The 13,905-nt window shown below is 34.2% G+C and overlaps 1 protein-coding gene across 12 annotated transcripts in view; it reads right to left on the reverse strand.

Moving 5' to 3' along the window:
* Positions 1-13,905, reverse strand: part of LOC123554376 (inositol 1,4,5-trisphosphate receptor type 2-like) — a 184,210-nt gene that overhangs the window by 41,210 nt on the left and 129,095 nt on the right. For 11 of the 12 annotated variants that reach the window (XM_053548140.1, XM_053548139.1, XM_053548145.1 and 8 more), the window contains 4 exons: positions 12,307-12,408; positions 9,732-9,830; positions 5,739-5,753; positions 1,318-1,386 (listed from right to left, as the gene is read on the reverse strand). In XM_053548140.1, coding sequence (XP_053404115.1) covers positions 1,318-1,386; positions 5,739-5,753; positions 9,732-9,830; positions 12,307-12,408 — 285 coding nt within the window. The remainder of the gene's footprint in view (positions 1-1,317; positions 1,387-5,738; positions 5,754-9,731; positions 9,831-12,306; positions 12,409-13,905) is intronic. The other variant, XM_053548141.1, reaches the window with a different exon arrangement.

The following is a 13,905-nucleotide window of genomic DNA, read 5'->3' on the forward strand; positions in this document are numbered from 1 at the left end:
CTGACAATAAGTTAATTTTATTTGAAAGCCATCCTCGATCCTTTCATAACGCTAAAAGAATTTTTAAAATCGGACCACTATTGAAAAAGATATGGCAGTTTCAAATTTAAGAAAATGGCTGATCATGGAAGCAGCTATTTTAGTGTGTTTATGACGTCATTTACACACTGTGAGTTCTTTATTTAGCAAACAACCTTTTAAATAGATCGACTTTCATATGTTTCTCGAGTGTAAGGTGTAAAACATGATATTTTCTTTCAACATGGCTGGACAAGGTAGAGAAATTATTTTACAGAAATAAGTAAATAAAGTTCAAATGTGTATCTAAACATTTAATAAATCCACCATTTTGTTTTTTGTTGCCATGGAAACAAAATGGCCGCCAATTTGAGTAAATATTGAAATGCTCATAACTTTCTTATTTTTACTCTGATTTTGAAAACTCATTAACTTCTTTAAACAATTTCAGAAATCCCAGCTGATGAAATTAATGTAACAAGGTTGCCTTTCCCTTTAAGAGAAATCTGGATGATTATCTAGCAGTTCATTTATTATGACCTTATCATACTTATATAAATATACTAATGGGGTAAGTTTTCTGTGGAGGGACTGTGGTATTTCCAAGAAAACCATCCCCATGTGCTATTGTACAGAAGACTATAATGTGTGCTATGTGGTAAAAACAATAATCACTGTTTCTATAACGAAAAAAAATCTACTCCATTGTTAAAAAAAAAAAAAGAAAAAAAAAGAAAAAATAATTTCAAACTTTAATAGCAATATTTGTCTAGTTAAAAATATTATTTGATCCAGATGTTAAAAAAGTATGTTTTCTTTTTTCGTATTCCATAACCTGAAACATATCTGATACCATAGCCAAATCAGAAGTGCATTAATTCACATGTAACTAGAGCTGCTTTTGAGAAAAGCGCATGTCTCCCACAACTGCCTAATCATCTAAATAGTAATCAACCATGCACCAAGACCTCAACTGCTTTATCAGACTTTAAGTGCTTTGATTATCAAAAAATAAGTTTCAAGGGTCATAATTACAAAGTGCCTGGGCTGATTTGGCTAGTTATCAAACTTGGCCGAGGACTTATTGGCAAACACATTTTGTTCAAGTTTGGTGAAGATCGGATGAGAAATGTTCGACTTAAGAGTGCGGACAAGATTTGTGACGGACACACACACAGACAGAAGTAAATCAATATGTCTCCCACACCACTGTGTGGTGGAAGACATAATAAATTACAGTTTATCTCATCAGCATGAAAAAAGAGAATATCTCATATGCACAAAAAAAACATGTTTTACCTCATAAGCCTTCCAGGCTTCTGTCATTGTGTTCACAAGTACGTCTGTGTCCAAATATTCCATCACCTCCTACAATGTACAAATTGAAAAGCAAAATTTTAATTTCTCTGCAGTATCATTGTCACAGCTGTTTTCTATCAACTGTAAACTACAAAATTATTTTGATAATTCTAAATTTTTGACGCCTTTAGAGATACACCTATAATCTAGATGTAAAATTAAAATACATTTGTACTTAATGGTCATTTCTTTCAGAATAATGAAAGATTTAGTGAAATGGAAAGACACCATTCTTCAAACTATCAAACAAGACGATTGTATTCATTTGATAGATCTTTTTAAACAGTTCAATGTTGTGAAAGAATTTTCAAAATTGGTCAATCAATAACAAAGTTACGAATATTTCAAATTCTTACAAAAATTGCAGCCATTTTGTTTCCATGGCAATGTAAAACAGAAACAGGGATCTAAGTTATTTTAAATATGTATACATGACCTACATTTTGCTAAACAATAAAAAATATTTTCAATAATATTTCCAGTTGAAGAATGTGAAATTAGTATGTATTATATTCAAAACAAAGTAAAGTACAGTAATTTCTTTAATCAATAAATATTTCCAGCAAAATGGCTGCCCAAACAATCTACCATTTTTTTAGCTTCAACCTGCCATAAATTAAACAATCTGATTTTAATGGTTTAATGTTAGCAGAGAGGTTTAAAACAAAGTCTACTTGTGATTTCTTAACATCTGAAAACAAGAGGACCATGATGGTCCTGAATCGCTCACCTGTCCCAACATGACCCAGTTTTGAACCTAGTATGACGTCGTTTTTTTTCTATTATTTGACATAGTGACCTAGTTTTTGAGCTCATGTGACCCAGTTTTGAACCTGACCTAGATATCATCAAGAACATTCAGACCAACTTTCATACAGATCCCATGAAAAATATGGCCTCTAGAGAGGTCACAAGGTTTTTTCATTATTTGACCTACTGACCTAGTTATTGATGGCATGTGACCCAGTTTCAAACTTGACCTAGATATCATCAAGGTGAACATTCTGACCAATTTTCATGAAGATCTTGTCAAAAATATGGCTTCTAGAGAGGTCACAAGGTTTTTCTATTTTTAGACCTACTGACCTAGTTTTTAACCACAGTTGACCCAGTTTCTAACTTGGCCTAGATATCATCAAGATGAACATTCAGACCAACCTTCATACAGATCCCATGAAAAATATGGCCTCTAGAGAGGTCACAAGGTTTTTTCATTATTTGACCTACTGACCTAGTTATTGAAGGCACGTGACCCAGTTTCAAACTTGACCTAGATATCATCAAGGTGAACATTCTGACCAATTTTCATGAAGATCCATTTAAAAGTATGACCTCTAGAGAGGTCACAAGGTTTTTCTATTTTTAGATCTAATGACCTAGTTTTTGACCGCAGCTGACCCAGTTTCAAACTTAACCTAGATATCATCAAGATGAACATTCAGACCAACTTTCATACAGATCCCATGAAAAATATGGCCTCTAGAGAGGTCACAAGGTTTTTCTATTATTTGACCTACTGACCTAGTTTTTGAAGGCACGTGACCCAGTTTCGAACTTGATCTAGACATCATCAAGGTGAACATTCTGACCAATTTTCATGAAGATCTTGTGAAAAATATGGCCTCTAGAGAGGTCACAAGGTTTTTCTATTATTTGACCTACTGACCTAGTTTTTGAAGGCACGTGACCCAGTTTTGAACTTGACCTAGGTATTATCAAGGTGAACATTCTGACAAATTTTCATGAAGATCTTGTCAAAAATATGGGTCACAAGGTTTTTCTATTTTTAGACCTACTGACCTAGTTTTTAACCGCACGTGACCCAGTTTCGAACTTGACCTAGATATCATCAAGCTGAACATTCTGACCAATTTTCATAAAGATCCCATGAAAAATGTGACCTCCAGAGAGGTCACAAGCAAAAGTTTACGCACGGACGACGGACGCTGCGCGATCACAAAAGCTCACACTGTCACTTTGTGACATGTGAGCTAAAAACGTGATATATTAAAGGGTGGTAATCAAAACTACATTTTTGAATTATTTTACAAAATGTGACATAATATCAAAGGAAGGTTTACATACATACAAAGAACTTTTTGTGCTTAGTTTCAACATTGCAGCCAACCATTTAAAGGAGGTAAACAAGCATAGTTTTGGTTGATTTTAAAAAAAGGCAATTTATTAAAGGAAAGTGGCTTTACAGTTTTGAAAGATTTTGGAAAAGAAGACCAATGAAAGGAAAAAAGCAAAAACTTATGTTGTATTAATGGGTGTTAATCAAATGAGCCGTGCCATGCGAAAACCAACATAGTGGGTTTGCGACCAGCATGGATCCAGACCAGATGCGCAGGCTGGTCTGGATCCATGCTGGTCGCAAACCCACTATGTTGGTTTTCTCATGATGCGGCTCAAACATGTTTTGATTGATTTTACAAAAACAAACTATGTAAAGAACATACTTTCAAAGGTTCTGAATGATTTTACAACAGGTGACCTACCAAAGGGCAGTAGTAAATATACAGTTTTAAATAATTCTATAAAAGTAATACATTAAAGAGTGTTAATCAAAGATGCATAGCTTTGAATGACATATGAACAACAATCTACTGAAGGGAAGTAATGACACATATATAATTTTATTTATTTATTTGGGTTTTACGGTGCACCAACACAGTATAGGTTATATGGCGCCAAACAGGACTACAAGTTTTGGTTTCACATCTCATTTACATCGAAATAAAAACAGGAGGTATGGAAATATATAATTTTGATGATTTTACTAAAGGTGACTTAAGAAAGGGAGATGATCAAATAGAACAGTTTTGAACGGTTTTTCAAAAGCTGAACTGTGTATACTTAAAGGAATAAGTCAAATATACATACTTTTGAATGGGTTTACAAAAGGTGTTTCAGCCAAGGGCGGTAACAAACAAGAGCTGTCTGATGACAGCGCGCTCGACTATTCGAAGAATTGATTGAAGAATGGGGTCAAAATATTTCAACAGATATTCAGACAAAAGAAATAAATAGATTAGACAAACAATGTTCCTGTATTTCTTTGATTTCGATAAGTCTTGCACTAAATGGCAATGTATGAACCAATTTCAAAGTCCAAAAAGGCCATAATTCAGTCAAAATAGTTATGTACTCTTGCTTACAGATAGAAATCATAATGATAAACAAGTGTTCAAAGTTTAAAAGCCATATGTCAAATAGTTTTGACAAAATGTGGACTTGTATGAAAACAGAACCAATTTCAAAGTCCAAAAAGGGCCATAATTCAGCCAAAATAGATGACAGAGTTATGTACTCTCCCACAGATAGAGACTATTATACCAAACAAGTGATAAAAGTTTCAAAGCCATATGTCAAACACTTTACAAAAAATATGAACTGGTACGGAAAACTTAACCAAGATTTCTAAGTCAAAAAGGGCCATAATTCAGCCAAAATCCATGATGGAGTTATGTACTCTTGCCTATAACTGGATATGGTGATAGTAAACAGGTGTTGAAAGTTTCAAAGCTTTATCTCAAAAGACTTTGTCAAAATATGAACTGGTACGAAATATTAACCCAGATTTCTAAGTCAAAAAGGGCCATAATTCAGCCAAAATTCTTGATGGAGTTATGTGCTCTTGCCTATAACTGGACATGGTGATGGTAAACAAGTGTTGAAAGTTTCAAAGCTTTATCTCAAAAGACTTTGTCAAAATACGAACTAGTACGAAAAACTTAACCAAGATTTCTAAGTCGAAAGGGGCCATAATTCAGCCAAAATCCTTGATGGAGTTCTGTACTCTTGCCTATAACTGGACATAGTGATGGTAAACAAGAGTTGAAAGTTTCAAAGCTTTATCTTAAAAGACTTTGTCAAAATATGAACTGGTACGAAAAACTTAACCATGATTTCTAAGTCAAAAAGGGCCATAATTCAGCCAAAATCCTTGATGGAGTTATGTGCTCTTGCCTATAACTGGCCATGGTGGTGGTAAACAAGTATTGAAAGTTTCAAAGCTTTATCTCAAAAGACTTTGTCAAAATGTGGACTGGTACGAAAAACTTAACCAAGGTGTGACGCCGACGCCGACGCCGTGGTGAGTAGGATAGCTCTACTTACTCTTCGAATAGTCGAGCTAAAAATATCAAATTTAATAATTTTAAAACTATTTTCAAAAGATGTAATATTGGATAATTTACATTCATAACATTGTTAGTCTATCCCTTTTGTCCAGCCCATTTTAGACAAAGACATAATATTGTTGAATAAGTATTCCACTCAAGCCTGTAAAGTTTCATATTAATTTGCCTATTACTAAAAGCACAAAAATTCTAATTATATCTTTTCAGTTAAAATACCTTTTTCTTCGTCAGCTGAAACAAGGGAATTTATCTACAATAAGCTTTAATATACTACCTATTACCTATAAAATCGTAAGCAAATAAGGTTATACGAGGAGCACTCCTTCAGATATAAATCAAAGTATCATTTTTAAGCAGAAATCTGCATTTAAAAAACTACAAAATAATTGAGTATGATACCAAATTTTAGCTGTCTTGCTATTCTGAGAACTTTTCTACACTGTTTCGTAGGAGACTGCCTAGAAAACTCTAAAGCAATTTAGATTCACATAAAAAATGAAGTACTTGTTTTGTTGTTGGAAGCAGTGATGAATTTTCTCATTGTAAGATACTTTCTTATAATATTGAGATATTTCCTCAAATTAAATTAGCTATTTCTTAAACACAAGATAATTTTCTTGAAAGTATAAGTGAAGAGCTGTTGTCTAGTAGTTAAAGCTAGAATCACACTGCCCTGGATGGGCTTGCCGATGAGTTCTGGATTCCCATCCCCGGACTGCTCCGGATGTGTTAGAAAAAATGTGTTTTGCGAATTTGTCACATTATAAATCTCTAATGCAATCGTAACAGAACCTTCATTCACCTTATTAGAACCTGAACAAAACTCTAATAGCTCTTATTTTTATACCACAGTGATTGTCTTTCGGACTGTTAAAATCTTTAAAGATCTGTTACGATCTTTTCAGAACTATTATGGATTTATTACGGATTCCTTACAGATATATTATCCATGGCAAAATTTTGAGCATGTTCAAAACTTCACACCCGTGCCCCCGATTTCTGAATGAATACATCGGATGACTTACAAATGAGTTAGAAGTTCTACATATATGTTACGGATGCTATCCGGAACTCATCCGCAAGCCCAACCGAGGCAGTGTGATTCTAGCTTTAGGTATCATCTGCTGAACTGAGCAGTCTTGGGTTCAAGCCCCACTGGGGTCACAATTACACGTTCTCTTATGACACCAGTACTAGTTTTGTCACGGAAGTGGCTCTAAAATGGTTCAAATAAGCTTCAAGCTTCCATCACAACTGAACTAAGATAAACCGGTATATCCTAAGATCTTTCCATATTTGTAAACTTATTATTTCATATTACCAGAAAATTGTATTATCCCATAGTAATAATCTCTGAATGAGATAATCTAAATAAAATAAATTATGAAATAACAGCCTCACTAAAACGAGAAAAGATTTGTAATAACAAGATTCAAAGTCCACAATTTTAAATTCTTAGAAAGTGTATTTGGACTTAGTAACTTTACATGAAATGGTTTTATACGTCCAGCAGAATCAAAATATACAACAATTATCATACTGCATTACCAAAAGCAAAACTGACAACACCATGAAAAAGGACAAATTAACATTTTGAAAAATATAAACCACATGCAGTGATGGAAAAGAAATAAGGTATACAAATCAAATATAAGCTCATCAGCAAAGTGAGGACATCAAAACATTAATACCGTCTCGTTAATCCATATATCTAAAGCATTAACAATATTTTTATGCAAACTGTGTGCATACTGCATAACTACTGTCTGGCTCTCTTACCTAGTAATAGTGTTTTTAATTAATTTTACAAATATCCAAACATACATCGAAATATTGTTTAATGAGAACATACTGTGACAAAATAATACAATTTAGTAGTTTTGAAATTTAGGCCAAAAAGACTATTTTGTGGGGACTTAAATTTGTGGATATGCAACGAAAAGCTCTATAAAAATTGACTTTGATCCTAACGATTTTATTATGCATATTGATAAAACCAAGAAATCCACGAAAATTAGTTCCCCATGAAAATTAACTATTTCACAGTATTCCAGTTTAATTTTCAAGGATAACATTTTTTATTGACTACAGATACTACTGTTTTGCTTAATATTATAAAACTCATTAAACATTGGACCGAAATATATATCAAAACACCATTACAAATTAAGTGAAACTGAGACTGCATGAAGCAATTTAACTGTTCTGCACAATAATTGAAATCAACAATAATGTGACAATATATTTAAGGTGAAATAATATCTGTTCACTACATCAAATTACCTTTGCAGAAATACTATGACGTTCCAACTCGTTAATCTTTTACGGAGACAAAATACAGCAAATTAAAATGTGTAAAAAAACACAACAAATATATGATATATGGCAAAATAGTTACTTCATTCAATCAAAACACTATAAACATTATATTAGCAAAGTGAAATGGGTGGATGTCAAGATTATCATTGTGAGAAAAAAAATAAAGAAATGGTTTTAAATCTTCTGTAGTACCTACCATGACAGGTTAAAAGACCATTTGTAAAACATATATGCCGCCACACCCACTTACATAAAATTACCTGCTTCAGATTATTCATTATTAGCTAGTCGAAATTATGCTGTGGACTTTTTTTTTTTTGACATAACATGGGCAGTTTATAATGAGAACAGACAATCAACCCCATTTGGATAAAAAAAAATTGTACAATGTCGAAATGAAATTATTTTATGTGTCAAACCTGTTAATATAAAGTTTTATCTTTAGAAAGATAGTAACAGTGCCATTTTAAAAAAATTACTCACGGGTTACCATTAATTCATAAAATGATATTCTTGTCTGTATGCTGAGCCCAGGCTTTATTCTACATTATCTGAATAAATGACATTATACTATTACTTCCGGTTTATCAAAAATGCAGAACTACCGTAAGTCTGAAAGCTGGAGGTCTGAGGTGTTCTCCAGTTATTGATCAGAATCTGTTTCCAGTCAAAAAGACATTGTGACCTTGACCTTTGACATACTGTCTACAAAAACAAGGGGGGTCATCTACTGACCACAGACAATCATCATCTAAATACCCAAGTGCTTCCTAACTATTGAATGGAAAACCAAATGGCCTACCTAAAGGACTGACATAAGCCAAAAATATATACAGTCAAACTTTGTTTGCTCGAACTCAGGTAATTTGTACATGCTGGAACTCGTCGTCAGGTCCCGGCAATATCCCTTTTTAATGATTTTTGTTTGAACTTCCAATTACTCAAAAAATATTTGCTGGTCCCATCAAGTTCGAGCAAACAAAGTTTGACTGTACCTCTTTTTACAGATGAGCAGCATCATAAAATATGGTAAGTTAAAAAATAATTAAGAAAATATTGTTTAGGGATTGCCTACATTCAGGGTGTAACTGTTGACAAGATGGATTATTTCTGTATTAAAGAAGTAAAAAATTATTGGAACATGCTGTTTTGAAGTACAGAGATATTTTTTATAAACATACCTTGCAGCCATTAATGGCATAACCAATAAATGATTTCTGATGAGAATAAGAACATCTCTTTGTGATTTATTAATCAAGGACAGACACACAGTGAAAGTTTTAAATTCTGGTGTCCACAAGTATAAAAGCTATAAGTGGAGATCAGTCTCAAAACTGATATAATCTGATTGGCTGATTCTGGAGCCTCATTTTGAAATTGACCAATAATAAGAATGAATTCTGTGACTGATCTCCAACCTTAGCTATATTTTCTCATTTTAATATTCAAATCTGTGGATTTTAGAACACACAATTTGTGGTTTCATTGGAATAATTACCGGTGCTTCATTACGTTGCTGAAAAGCAATTCTTTGTTAAGCAATTTATTCAGCAAAACTGTCAAACACTTCAAACTTCAGACAAAAACTGTCAACAAATTCTCACAAAATGAAAATAAAAATTAGAGAATTTCAATAAAAATACCATGTTGTTCACATACTGTATACTTTTCAAATAGTGGAGAAAAATTGAAGACATAAGTAACAAGGTAGCAAGGTTTAAGTTTTACTCAGCAGCAGATTAAATCTCTTCCAGTCAAACATCCCCTCTGTGTTTGCCTGCAGAGCAAATGAACAACATCTCTAGGTAACAAATTTAAAAGCTGTTCACTTCAAATTGAAGAACTCCATACTACAGACACAAAATGATTTCTCCAAAGCATCATATTTACCTTGGGCAAGTTTGCCTGCGTGTCATCCTCATTAGCTTTAGGATTTTCTTCCGTCAAACATCGTACCAGGATTCCTATTGCCCTCTTCAGTGAGTACACCTGAAAATCGAATCAATATAAGTCTAAATAAGCCTGGAAAGTGAAAAGGTTGGAAAACAACTGTACATATTCCCCTTAGAGTCATTTAAGAGTGCAAGTCCAGGTTGGACATTAACTCGAATTTCTTAATTACAGCTGAACTTCATTTGCTCAAACTCGACAGGACCATCAAAAATTGTTCGACTTCTCTGTAGTTTGAGCCACCAAAATATAAACATTATATAGATATTCTGCTGGGACTAGACAGTAAGTTCTAGCAAAGGGTGGAGTTTGAATTATCCAAGCTTTTTCATCTACCGAAATATAAATTCTGCCAGGACCTGATGATAAGTTCTGGCAAAGGGTGGTGTTCAAATTATCCAAGTCTGAGAGAACCAAGTTTGGCTGTATACTTCACATTGAATGTCTTAGAAACTAAACTATAGCTCAAGTTTATCGATTTAAAAAGGATTTTTTTAGGGGAGAGTGGGGATAAATAGATGACTCTGGGAATAAATCAACAAGAGGGTCATGATGACCCTGGATCGCTCACCTGAGTAATATGAGCTACATGTTTCAAATGTCAAACTGATGATAAAATATTAGGAAAGTCAGTAGGTCACATTCATGGTCAATGAAGTTGTTTTACGATTTGTGTGCAAAACTGTGTATGTCATCAAAATTTCAAGGCTGTATCTTAAAAAACAAGAAAGTAGGTCAGCAGGTCAAGGTCACAGTCAAGTGACATCATATTACTTGGGGTCATCATTATAATTAAACAGTCTTGGAAATAGGATCAGATGATTTTTAAGTATTTTTCCTATGTAACTCACATAATAACTAAGTGACCCCAGGACGGGGCCTCTTTTAACCCCTGGGGCATAATTTGAACAATTTGGTAGAGGACTACTAGACAATGCATCATACCAAATATCAAAAGCCTAGGTCGTATGTTTTCAGACAAGAAGATTTTTAAAGCTTTTTCCTATGTAAGTCTATATAAAACTCTGGACCCCAAGGGCATGGTCTCTTTTCACCCAAGGGGTACAATTTGAACAATTTTGGTTGAGAACCATAAGACAATGCTACAAACCAAATATCAAAGGTCTAAGTGTTGTGGTTTCAGACAAGAAGATTTTAAAACTTTTTTTCCTATAAAAGTCTATGTAAAACATGGGACCTCCGGGGCGGTGTCATAATTGACCCTAGGGTATAATTTGAACAATCTTTGTAGAGGACCACTAGATGATGCAACATACCAAACTATCAAAGCCCTAGGCTATGTGGTTTTGTACAAGAAGATTTTCAAAGTTTTCCCTATATAAGTCTATATAAACCATGTGACCCCCGGGGCGAGGCCATATTTGACCCTAGGGGGATAATTTGAAAAATCTTGATAGAGGACCACTAGATGATGCTACATACCAAATATGAAAGCCCTAGGCCATGTGGTTTTGTACAAGAAGATTTTCAAAGTTTTTCCTATATAAGTCTATATAAACCATGTGACCCCCGGGGCGGGGCCATATTTGACCCTAGGGGGATAATTTGAACAAGTTTGGTAGAGGACCACTAGATGATGCTCCACACCAGATATCAAAGCCCTAGGCCCTGTAGTTTTGGACAAGAAGATTTTTAAAGTTTTTCCTTCCGGTTGCCATTGCAACCAGAGTTCTGCATGGAATTCAATTCTTTGACCAATTTTGAAAGGGGGTCACCCAAGGATCATTCCTGTGAAGTTTGGTGTAATTCTGCCCAGTAGTTTTCAAGAAGAAGATTTTTTAGAAACTATTGACGCACGACGGACATCAAGCGGTCAAAATAGCTCACCTTGTTCGTGACAGGTGAGCTAATAAAAATGTTTATTTTCAGTTTGTTTCACAAACAGTCAAGCTTGCTAAAGACACCTGTGAAGAGACACCACCAGGCTGTACAGAACTCTAATTTTATTTCCAAATTAAAAGATATACAGAACATTAAACTGAGAATAATGAGAAAATACAAACCTTTTCTTCTTTGCCAAGCGTGAATTATATAATATACAGTTTTCACTGAAAATACATTCCAGTGAAGCAAGAAGTTTTACTTGACAGAGTGGTCATCCACTATGACAAGATTTGTGCCATTAAACATAATTGAGCCGCACCATGAGAAAACCAACATAGTGCATTTGCGACCAGCATGGATCCAGACCAGCTGCGCATCCATGCTGTTCTCTTTCAAAGCCTATTGGAATTAGAGAAACCGTTAGCAAACAGCATGGATCCTGACCACACTGCATTGATGTGCAGGCTGGTCTGGATCCATTCTGGTCGCAAATGCACTATGTAGGTTTTCTCATGGTGTGACTCATATTTTTCCAATAAGGTAAACTGAATATCACTTTACTTTGCATGCTTTCGTTCTCCTAAAATTTTGAAGAGCAGAATAACATTGATATAGAACTATCAAAACTATGTCTGACTTATAAAATGAAACAAACAAAAAACATCCTTACCTCTTCATCCATACAATCTTTGTACACACCAACACGAAGAATATGGTTCACATAATCACAGACCTTGTTGTCAAACACCACAGCCTGGTTTGTACCGTTACCCTGTAAAAATAGCAGATACAACATGATTTATATGGTCAAGGAACTTGTTAAAGAAATAATATATCTCACTTAGTGATTTGTCGCTGAATAAATCATTGTTTGGAGTTCAGATGCGAAGGAATTATATCACGAGGGCACAGCCCGAGTGATATAATAATACGCATCTGAACGACAAACAATGATTTTATTCAAAAGCAAATCACTAAATGAGATAAATTATTTCGATTCTAACTGAATAAATCATTGTTTGTCGTTCAGATGCATATTATTATATCACTCGGGCTGCTTTCTGTATATAGAAATTTTTCTGACACTGAAAAACATGGGAGAAATATAGGATCTATTATACGAGGCCTTTTTCTACAGCACAGAAGTATATTCTGTTACCGGATTACTAAACCTGTTTGTACAAATCAAGTTGAAGAGTTCAGCATTAATTTAGGGAGAGGGCAGTCTTGAGCTTATAAAGCTTCCGGTCCAATCCCTACTTACTGTATATTGTAGTCATGCTATGATAATAATGCCATGTTTAAACTACCGTTATAACACGATACGATTCCTTTTCCTGTTAAACATAGAATGCTGAAAGTGAATTATTATACAACAAATCACTGTTCTGACGTCACAATTATTACGTTATAGTGTCAAACAGCATAGCGGCGGGCTTGAAAAGAAACTAATTGAAAACGGGCAAAAATTTAATGAATGCCGACAAGGGTGTACTTTAAAGGCCTCGTATAATAGATCCTATATTTCTCCCATGTTTTTCAGTGTCAAAAAAATTTCTATATACAGAATGCTAATGCAAAAACATTTCTTAAACAAGAGCATCGCCTTGAGGGTGCTGACCACTGGCGCCAGATCAGAAAGAAAATGCCTCTGTACATATTATACCCTACCCCTAGGTATTCTATAAGAACCATGGTCGTGAACGGGAAAATATACTAACCCGTTTCAATCGCGCATTTCATACCTAAAACACGCAGTGGGGTAAATGTGTACTATGGATATCAAACAAGTGGTAATTTATCTTCCATTGTGCACCGGTCACATTTTTCAATACATCTTATCTTATAAAAACAACGCGTAGTTTATAGTAATTTCAACATTACACAAAAAACTTGCTTGAACTTCCCTGGTGAAGTTCCGTTCTAGATTACAAAACCATTCTGATTGGCTGTTGTAAAAATGTATGTCAATCGTCATTTTACTACACGTGTTCGCTAAAATGTGAAAATGCAGCAAAATGTGCAAAATGAATAAAATATACAGAACAGACGCAGACCAATGTACGATTTCAAATTAAAGATCATATACAAGATGAATTTCATTCATCATTTCGAGTTTTAGTGTAAAATTTTGATTTTTTAAAAATCTGTTTTTGTTTGTTTACGTTTCGCCAAACATGTGCGCACTGCCGTGACCTCTAGACCGGATGTTCATTAGGGAAGTTCAAGCAAGTTTTTTCTGTAACGTTGACGAAAGCATAAAATATGT

Source organism: Mercenaria mercenaria, chromosome 7, assembly GCF_021730395.1.
Source record: "Mercenaria mercenaria strain notata chromosome 7, MADL_Memer_1, whole genome shotgun sequence".
Lineage (NCBI taxonomy): Eukaryota > Metazoa > Mollusca > Bivalvia > Venerida > Veneridae > Mercenaria > Mercenaria mercenaria.